Below are 9,589 nucleotides of genomic sequence, written 5' to 3'. Positions count from 1 at the left end.
ACGGCTCAGCGCAAACGGGGAGGTTAGAGTGGGAAAAAAAAGGAGATAGGAGAGGAAACGTGTAGATGTCGCCCAGGCAGGAGCGAATCAAATCGGCAGGCATCAACACGGTCGCCGTCCGGGGGTATGGGCTTTGTCGGCTGGTTTCAGGTCTAGGGCGCTATAACGTAAAATGATTCCAAAACTGTTTCGATTCCAATTTCTGAAATCAGGCTCCACGATTGGTCAAAACATTTTTGGGCCACTCCCAACTTCGCCTGTCTGTCACGCGACATCACGAAAACCGCGATAGCTCCCCATCTGATGTAACGTGTACACACTGATTATTTATGATTAAACCGCACAAAAGAGAAATAATCATTCCTGATTCGACGAGTTTTCACCATTTGCCCTCTGCTATTGGTCCAATGTTTTCTGGCTATGCCCACTTCGCCTGTCTGTCCGGCAACCTCACCAAACCGCGAAAAAACCCTACGTCAAAGTGACGTGTACGCGAGAAAATGCATTAATATGCCGAACAACATTGAACATTTTTCTGAATAGCCACAGACTGCCCCGTTCCGAAAGGAATAGAAGATGGCGGCCCGCCGATCGCTCAGGCCCTCGCTACTCGCACCTGCCGGTGAGCATGTATTTATTTGCGCATGATAACCTTTTTTGCGTGGCAGTAAAACGTTATCGAGCCCTTTCGGCATGCATACGACATCGGTCCGCCAACTCTTCCTTGCTGAGGATCCGTTTTAGCAGCATTCTTATCCTTCCGTTCCAAGCCGCCGCGATTTTCGACGAGCCACCGCAAGCTAAGTAAGGCGAAGCGGACCAATCGGAGAAACCGGCACCACCCTCTTCATGCGGATTTCTATTTTGACTGTGCTGGCTCAGCCCCATTGAAACCCTCTCCACTAGAGCTTGCTCCTCACCTCTTGTCAGCCAATTGGATAAGAAAAACCGCTGAGTGTAGACAATGTTATTGGTTTTTAAAGCGAACGAAGGTGACCTCCTATAAACGAGGAGAGTTTTGATTGGGTTCAGACAACGCTGCGGGTCACCGACCGATGCTTACGTTGGTGGTTTCGTAAATTTGACGTCAGGAGGTCAGGAGCTTAGAATCAAACGAGTTTGGAATCATTTTACGGTATAGCGCCCCTGGTGCAGACAGCCAGTCAAAAGCCGAGTGGTTGGGCAGGTCTGAAAGAAGACCCGACACAACGCGCGCGAGGCCCTTTCCTTCCCCTGCCCTTCTCCCGGCTGGCGCCCGCTCCTGATTGGGTGCTCCCGTAACGTGTTACGGGCGCGGGCCTCACCTGTTTCACAAGCGCAAAACAGTCGTTTTTTTTTTTTTTTTTTTTACAACGGCACCGACATTTGTGAGGCAATACAAGCTTCACTTGAATATAGACGCGAAAAAAACCTGTTGTCAAGATACTTTCACTGTCCTGCTTATTAGTCTTGTTCTTTCTCCCCCGTAAAAAGTTATATTGTCACGTAGTAGTGACGCTGAAGTAAACAGTCGTAAAACTGTGTATGACGAAACTGATTCTTTATTCGGCGAACCTGTGCCCACAAAAGTAAGCCACACTCGAAGCACAACGAAAGCGGCGAACACAGTCGACGATCATCGAAATCTCATCAGCGGCGAAACGCGTCGGCTTTTATACGCGGGTCATCGAAGGTTCCAGATTAATCCCTGGTGCCCGCGTGTCTTCCAGAAAGTTCTAGACAATTCGCGTCGCTCATACAATCAGGGGTGCGATCTTGTACGCGTTCCAAAATGGAACGGAGGCGGTCCGTTCCATCGAGCCGCACATGGTTGGTCAATTTGGTCGTCACGGTTCAAATTGACCAATCGTGTGCGGCTCGATGGATCGGACCGCCTCCGTTCCATTTTGGAACGCGTACAAGATCGCACCCCTGATTACATGAGCGTCGGTGACCACAGACGACGGATACAAGCATCGATAACGTTCGAGAAGCTTCCGATGCAGGCGCGATCTGCGCCGAGCGATAACGTTTAACATTTGTTAGCCGGTGGAAAGCGGCCACCGGTGAAAGATAAACATGTATACGTGTCAATATTGACGAATTTGTGGCATATATCAATCGTTTTATACAAATTAGGAACCCTGTGCGCTGTATAGGCAATGTTTTTGCACTAGGGGATGCGGGGGAGGGCTGGGAGTTGTAAGTTCTGACCAGGGTGAGTGTATTCGCATGGTATGTGCACCGAAATAAAGGCAGTCGCAATACATTGTAATTCTTTGATTTTAAATGTGTGACAAGCAGTCTTTCAAAGCCGGGAGTCAAGATCGCGGACTGACATGCTTCACGGAATACCAACTGCAAGTGTCAAGTGGACAAATGACTGCAGAGGGATCACCAAGTTGAACCTGCATACTCACCCCTTTTAAGACTAACTTTGTATTTTTTTCCTTGCTCCGCTTCATCCATATACTATTGCATCAACGCTGTAATACATTTTCTGAACGTACGTCCTAAATAAATCGAAATGTGTGCAATTCAATGCATTTGCTTCTTTCCTGATTTAAGAAACCGCTTATAGCACGTGTCAAACTGTACGAGACATGTCTATTTTTGGCATGTGTTTACGTAAGCGGTTTCCTTCTCGTTATACCAAAACTGTTTTTACTGTAGCCTCGACCAGAGTACAATCGACGTAATTAAACACTAGAACGAATGTTGTCGGCCGCTATTGCCATCCGCTGATCCATACAGGCTACATTTTCGAAGTCAAACATTTTCGGTTCCTAATTTCTTCCACTACACGGAGAATAAGATCACACATACACACACAGAGAGAGAGAAGCACTAGCTATTCGAATAGCTGATGCTTGGCTGAATTTTGCACTAAGTCGGAAAGGAATGGCACCAATGTAGGGCGCTTAGCAGCATTTGATAAGAGTGCTTCCCCACAAGAGCGGGAGGTGTTGCCAATCTGCGTATTGTTAATTGCAACTTTGGAGTTATCTTCCTCACTCATGCCACAAGTGCGATGGTCTGTTAATGTTTCTGCGGCCTCTACGCTGCAGCCGAAACATTTTGATGCGAAAGCATCAAGTGGACCATTGACTACCGGCGTCTGTAGTAGTGAAATGGTGCCTAAAGTTCCATTGGCTGCGACACTACATCACGTGCGCGCCTCAACGGGGCAGAGCGGGCGAAAGGGGACACCTGCTGCCGTTATAGGGCGCCAAGTGTTGCGTGACGGGTTTTCCCACGGATCGTCGTCTTCGGCCACTTCAAGTTTTGAAGCGGTGACCGCCTCGCTAGCCCTACCCTACCACTGCTGCGTGCCGGCATGGCTGACGAGACGCCGACGTCAGATCCCACTTCCACTCCAACCCCTATCGAGTTGGATGAGCCTGAAGGAGAATGGACAACGCCCGGAAATGTCCGAAAGCCTCGACTTGCTGCCCGCCCAAGTTTTGACCTCCATGCGGTTTGTGTCCACCTGCCAGCGTTACCTTCCGCCACCTCCGCCCAGCTGCTGGACATTCTCCCAGCTTTCATACGAGCAGCAAAGCTCCCGGCGCATACTTGTGCCGACGTTTCAGTGCATCTACGCAATCGCAACCGCCTCGCCATACTCAAGACCCACCACATCGAACTCGCCAGCCGCCTTCTCAGCGTTGAGAGCATCGTGCTCGCTGGCCGCATATATGCCGTAGCTCCATACCTCGCAGCTCCAACCAACTCGTGCCGCGGGGTTATCCACGGAATTGCCCCTGACGCTACCCAAGAAGAACTTCTGCGTGATTTAGACAGCTATCAAGCCGACATCCTACTGGCCCGCCGCATGGGAAATACGAACTCCGCCCTGATCACTTTCGCCGGCATGCACGTTCCATTTTCCGTGTACTACCAACGACTCGAATTCCGCTGCCGTCCCCATAAGCCCCGGGCCCATCATTGCACTATCTGCCTGCAATATGAACATCGCACGTGTGCCTGCCCCGGAAACCAGCGCCTGTGCCCCACTTGTTCCACACCCATCAGCCAGCCTGATGAACCACATTCCTGCTCACCATGGTGTCTTCATTGTCAAGGCCATCACACTCCCTTTGCAGAAATATGCCCAGTTCGGATGCAACGGGATGAAGCCTGCGCCAACGCGGCCAAGAAGCAGCGCCTCCTACACAGACAGCAGTGGAAGAGTCTGAACACGTCACAACCCCCAGTAAAACCCTCCAGTCCCTCATCTATACCCAAGGTGCGCGCCTCGTCAAGCCTACTGCCTACACATGCCCAGTGGGGGGGCCAGCACCCGCGTCTGACCCAGGTGTCACCAACCCCTGTGATTCAACCAGCACCGAGTGCACAACCGAAGCCTGCGGAATACCACACGCCTGCTCCGGTGAAGCAAGATTCACCCCTGCAGAAACCTGTACACCAGGTAAGGTCGCCGACGACTCCCGCACCCGCACCCACAACCTCCCCCTCTCCCTGCCGCGTTGAACAGCTGGAGCTGGGGCTGACGGAGCTATACCCAAGATGCGCGCCTCGTCAAGCCTACTGCCTACACATGCCCAGTGGGGGGGCCAGCACCCGCGTCTGACCCAGGTGTCACCAACCCCTGTGATTCAACCAGCACCGAGTGCACAACCGAAGCCTGCGGAATACCACACGCCTGCTCCGGTGAAGCAAGATTCACCCCTGCAGAAACCTGTACACCAGGTAAGGTCGCCGACGACTCCCGCACCCGCACCCACAACCTCCCCCTCTCCCTGCCGCGTTGAACAGCTGGAGCTGGGGCTGACGGAGCTTACCTCTCGCGTAACCGCACTGACATCCCTCGTTGAGATGCAACAAAAACGTATCGAGGCACAAGACCAACGTATTTCCAACCTCGAGACGCTCATTTCAAACCTCACACAGTCCCTTGACAATCTGAACTCCACCATAAACAAAGCATTTAATGACGCCCCAGGCCCTATGGAAGACAAGAACCACCCCTTCAAGCGCACCCACCCCATACCCGCTGCGTCAGTAGGCCTAGCCCCCAAAATTAAGCCCGCCACCCTTCTCGCTCCACCCAACCCTTCCAATAACAAGCATCATGGCGATCACAATAATTCAGTGGAACTGCCGTAGCCTCTCCACAAACCGCACCCCCTTACAGCAATGGCTCCTTACGCAAACCACACTACCTCACTTTATCCTACTACAAGAAACAAGGCATACCAAAAACATCCCAGGCTACCGAGCTCTGCACGCCGACCCCGCCGCGCCGCTGTCTTCCATTTATATTCGCCGGGATATCGCTTATGAAGTGGAAGATGTTCCATCCACGTTACTTCCATATGTAACAGCCATTTCGTATTACCCAGACCCCCCGAACCCACCTCTCACACTTGTGAACGTCTATAATCCCCCAAATTCTACCACAATTCTCTCTCCTCTCTTTCATTTTCTTCGATCCTTTCGAAAACACCGTGACATTATTCTTGGCGGAGACTTCAATGCCCCAAATACCATCTGGGGTTACCCAAACACTCTGCGCCCTGGCCGCCTTCTTCACGCACACACTATGCAGCACTCATATACACTCATCAATACACCAGACACACCCACACGAGACGGAAACGCAAAACAACGTCATACAACGCCTGACCTCACCTTTCACCATGGCCACAATCCTCCAGAGACTTGGCAAGTCCTTCCGGACACCCTCCTATCCGACCATCACATAATTGAAATTAAACTGACACTCACTCACAAACCCAAAAAACGCATCACCCAGACCAACTGGCACCTCTTTCGTCGCCTGCGAGTCCAGGAGTCAACTCCCAACTATGATGTGTGGGTGGACTCGCTACGGCGAACGCGGTCGCAGACCACCACCACTACAGAAGCTAACCCCCCGTCGGACCACGCTGACCCACACCTCATGCGTCTCTGGAGACGCCGTAAACGCCTCCTTAGTCGCATCCGCACCCAACCTAACAACATCCAGCTTAGACATACATTAGACATACTCAACACTGACATACTAACTCACTGCTCCATCCTTGAGACAACAAATTGGAATCGCATATGCGATTCTATCAACTCTTCCCTCCAGACTAAATCAGCCTGGTTGATCCTCCGGTCCCTCCTTGGCCCTCAACCTGCTCCTCTCCCCACAATCCAAAAGCATCTCTCCGAGCATGGTGCTACTTCCCTCCTTCAACAGGTCACGGATATATACATCCCTCCTCCACTTCCTTCCCTGTACCCTGAGTACACAGGGCCTTCCAATAGCGGTTTGGACAGCCCCTTCACTCTGCCGGACCTAGAACGAGCTTTGGCTCAAAACAAAACTGGTACCACTCCGGGTGCGGACCACATCACTTACTCTCTGTTGAAGAACATGCCTGATTCGGATAAAGAATTTCTTTTAAACAAAATAAATGAACACTGGGCCAACGGCACTCTTCCCGATGAATGGACCTCTTCCATCATTACTCTAATACCAAAGCCCGGCAAGCCCGCCACACTCTCCAACCTGCGATCCATTTCACTTACTTCCTGTGTCGGGAAAACCATGGAACGCATGGTACTCGCACGTCTTACGGATCTTCTCGACGATACTCACTTCCTTCCGCACAATCAGATTGGTTTCCGCCCCCACATGTCTACTCAAGACCTCTTTCTCCTTCTCCAGGAAACTTTCTTTCAACCTTCGAGGTGTCAAGTTCACGCACTTGTCACTGTGGACGTGCGCAAGGCCTTCGATACCTTACTTCATGACGCTATCCTCTCCCCCCTCGAAGACACCGGCTGTGGATCCCGACTCTACTGTTACGTTTCTTCTTTTCTCCGCTCTCGACAAGCTCAGTTCCGACTCGGGACCACGTTGTCCCCGCCCATCGCGCTCACCCGCGGAACACCTCAAGGTGATGTGCTCTCTCCAACCCTCTTTAATCTCGGGCTAGCCCCTCTCGCAAAATCCTTGTCGGAGATTCCGCACCTACAGTCAATTCTCTATGCTGATGATATAACCCTTTGGTGTACTCACGGCTCACCGGGGGAGGTGGAATTCACATTACAATCCGGCCTCAACCTCATTTCCGAATTCCTTTCCCGCTCTGGTATGCAAGCAGCTCCAGAGAAATCTGAGCTGCTGCTCCTTTCCGCTACAAAGTACCAACGGTCAGTAAACCCCCTCCTTAATCTCACTCTCCCCGGTACTCCCATCCCCCGCACGTCATCCTGCCGGGTTTTAGGCTTTCCCCTCCAAGACCACTCTTTCAGCCGCGCAATACAGTCCACGATCACCACCTGCCACCAAGTAACTCACTTAGTCCGACGAGTGGTCAGGCGGCGCGGTGGTCTCGACGAATGCAGAGCCAATCAACTTGTAACAGCTTTTGCCTTGAACAAAATCCTTTATTCCCTGCCATACTGCACACTTACGCAGACGCAAATGCATCGCATTCAATCGGCTTTAAACACTCTCTATAAAGCTGCCCTACATCTTCCGACACACGCATCCACAGCCAAACTATACGCAACAGGCTTATTTCTTCCCCTTGCAGAGCTCTTGTGCCTCCATAGGGATCGACAACTTGGCCGCCTATCCAGCTCTGCGCAGGGTCATTGGCTACTGCAGCGGGCTGGCATCCGGCCCATTGACTTTCCTCTGTACACTCCTCAACGACCTCTTCCCAGCAATCTCCGCTGTGCCCCTATTCCCTCTAATATGACCCCACATCTTCATGAGGGACGACGACAAGCCCGCGCTCACTTCCACGACCCTTTTCCACCGGACACTTTCACATGCTACGTCGACGCAGCGTATTACCAAACTCATGGCTCCACTGCTTGTGTGACAATGCCGACCCCCCTTGGCATTCCCATCACTTCCACCGCTGGCCCCTTCTCACTTCCTACTTCTTCTCTATCCCTTGAATTGGCCGCGATCGTTCACGCAACGCACGAACTAACCCTTCTTCCTCCCTCTCCTCGGTATCGCATTTGCTCGGACTCCATGGCGGCAATCAGGGCTCTTCGCGACAACAGACTTCCCGATAATCTTCATGACGACCTTTCTGACGCTCTCTCCCTTCTCTCCCCTGCTTTGGTCACTGTGGTGTGGGTGCCAGGTCATGCGGGGATTATCGGCAATAAGCTCGCTCATGAGCTTGCCCGCGAGATTAATAGCCGGGCGCCGACGATCCCCTGGCCTTGCCCGCCCATAGCGGACGAGGCACACTTTTATAAGAAAACTCTGAAGCAGCACTACAAACACCTCCGGCATTCATTGCAGACGCTTCCGCCACCACACCCTCGTCTCTCCACTGCCCAAGTACGCACCCTCAGGGCCATCCAGCTCAACACCTTGATCACTCCAGCACGCCTATACCTTTATCGTTACCGCTCAGACCCCTCATGTCCCAACTGCCCCTCTACGTACGCAAATGTAGAGCACATCCTTTTCTCTTGCCCGGCAGCCCTACAATCCCCTCACTACCCTAACCCCCCACCTCCCCACTGGCGGGTGTGGTTGGCGTCGGCGGCCTTCGCCGACCAGCTGGCCATGGTCCTCCTGGCGGAGGAATATCTATAGGTCTTAGTCTGACCTCGAATAAAGTCTTTTCTCTCTCTCTCTTGCGTGACGGGAGAGGGCATCGCCGTGACGCCATGTCACCCTCGCTCTCGGAAGCCTGCGTTATCCGCGCGTTCGTTTGTCCGCGCAAGCTCTCGCCTGCGTTGTAACTTCGCCTCGTTAATCGCTATGGAGGAAGAAATGTAGAAAAAATCAAACAAAATAAATTCGAAAGTAAAAAAAAGTCCGCCTCCATTCCACCCTTTGAAAGTGGATGCACAGCGAAGATGTTGCCGACGTTACACAAGCAACACCGACACAAGCGGCGTAAGTCACGCGCGCATGAATGTGTGCGGAACTGCACCATGCATCCTCATTCTTTTAGGCCTTCCTACCAAGCGCAAGTGCCTTATTGAACGTAATAAATGTTTAAAAGTAAATTGCATCAGAAAAATGCGTAAAGTATGACTTACACACAAGCTGCAGGCATGGTAGCTTCGAATTATTATTCGGATATACGAGAAAACAAATATGTTACGAGCAAACTGAAAAAGAAAGCCTTTGTCCAGGTGCCGTTCGAGGTCTGTGTGCTTGCGGCCGTTAGGAGGCGGTACCATTTTTGGACAGTGTTTGTCATTATGTCGATTACGGTCGCAGCACACGTTGTACGACAGATGCAACGGGCAGTGCGCCTAAGCGTCAAGGCATCTTTGCGGTAGTGCAGCATCCATTCTTATTATCGTAGCACTTAGCGCAAGTGTGTTATTGAAGTAATTGTATTTCTCTAAATAAAATGGGCAAGAAAGTTCTCAAAGTACGATTGACGCACAACCTGCAGAAATTATAGCATTGGATTGTAATTCGAATATACGAGAAACATAATTATGTTACGCCGAAACTCAAACCCAAACCCTTACGCGGCAGTTTGTTTTTGAGTGAACAACTAGAGGCTTACAACCAAATAGAGGCTAACAGCTTCGCTGTAAAACGTTCGCGGTAGCGAGTTTTGAACCGGCGACCCCACGCTCAGAAGCCGACTGTCTT

General features: G+C 51.6%; 1 protein-coding gene across 1 annotated transcript; it reads left to right on the top strand.

Annotated features, from left to right (window-relative positions):
- The first annotated feature begins 4,521 nt into the window (after positions 1-4,521).
- Positions 4,522-8,594, top strand: LOC119466167 (RNA-directed DNA polymerase from mobile element jockey). The gene has a single exon (XM_037726663.2). It carries the CDS (start codon positions 5,075-5,077, stop codon positions 8,564-8,566), a length of 3,492 nt encoding a protein of 1,163 aa, XP_037582591.2. The 5' UTR covers positions 4,522-5,074; the 3' UTR covers positions 8,567-8,594.
- The last annotated feature ends 995 nt before the right edge of the window (positions 8,595-9,589 follow it).

Source organism: Dermacentor silvarum, chromosome 10, assembly GCF_013339745.2.
Source record: "Dermacentor silvarum isolate Dsil-2018 chromosome 10, BIME_Dsil_1.4, whole genome shotgun sequence".
In the NCBI taxonomy this organism is placed as follows: domain Eukaryota; kingdom Metazoa; phylum Arthropoda; class Arachnida; order Ixodida; family Ixodidae; genus Dermacentor; species Dermacentor silvarum.
The sequence above is the reverse complement of the archived record's forward strand: the minus strand, read 5'-3'. Positions and strand labels throughout refer to the sequence as shown.

Excerpts from the sequence above, each read along its gene's own strand:
- LOC119466167 (XM_037726663.2), top strand. The coding sequence starts at position 5,075 with ATGGCGATCACAATAATTCAGTGGAACTGCCGTAGCCTCTCCACAAAC.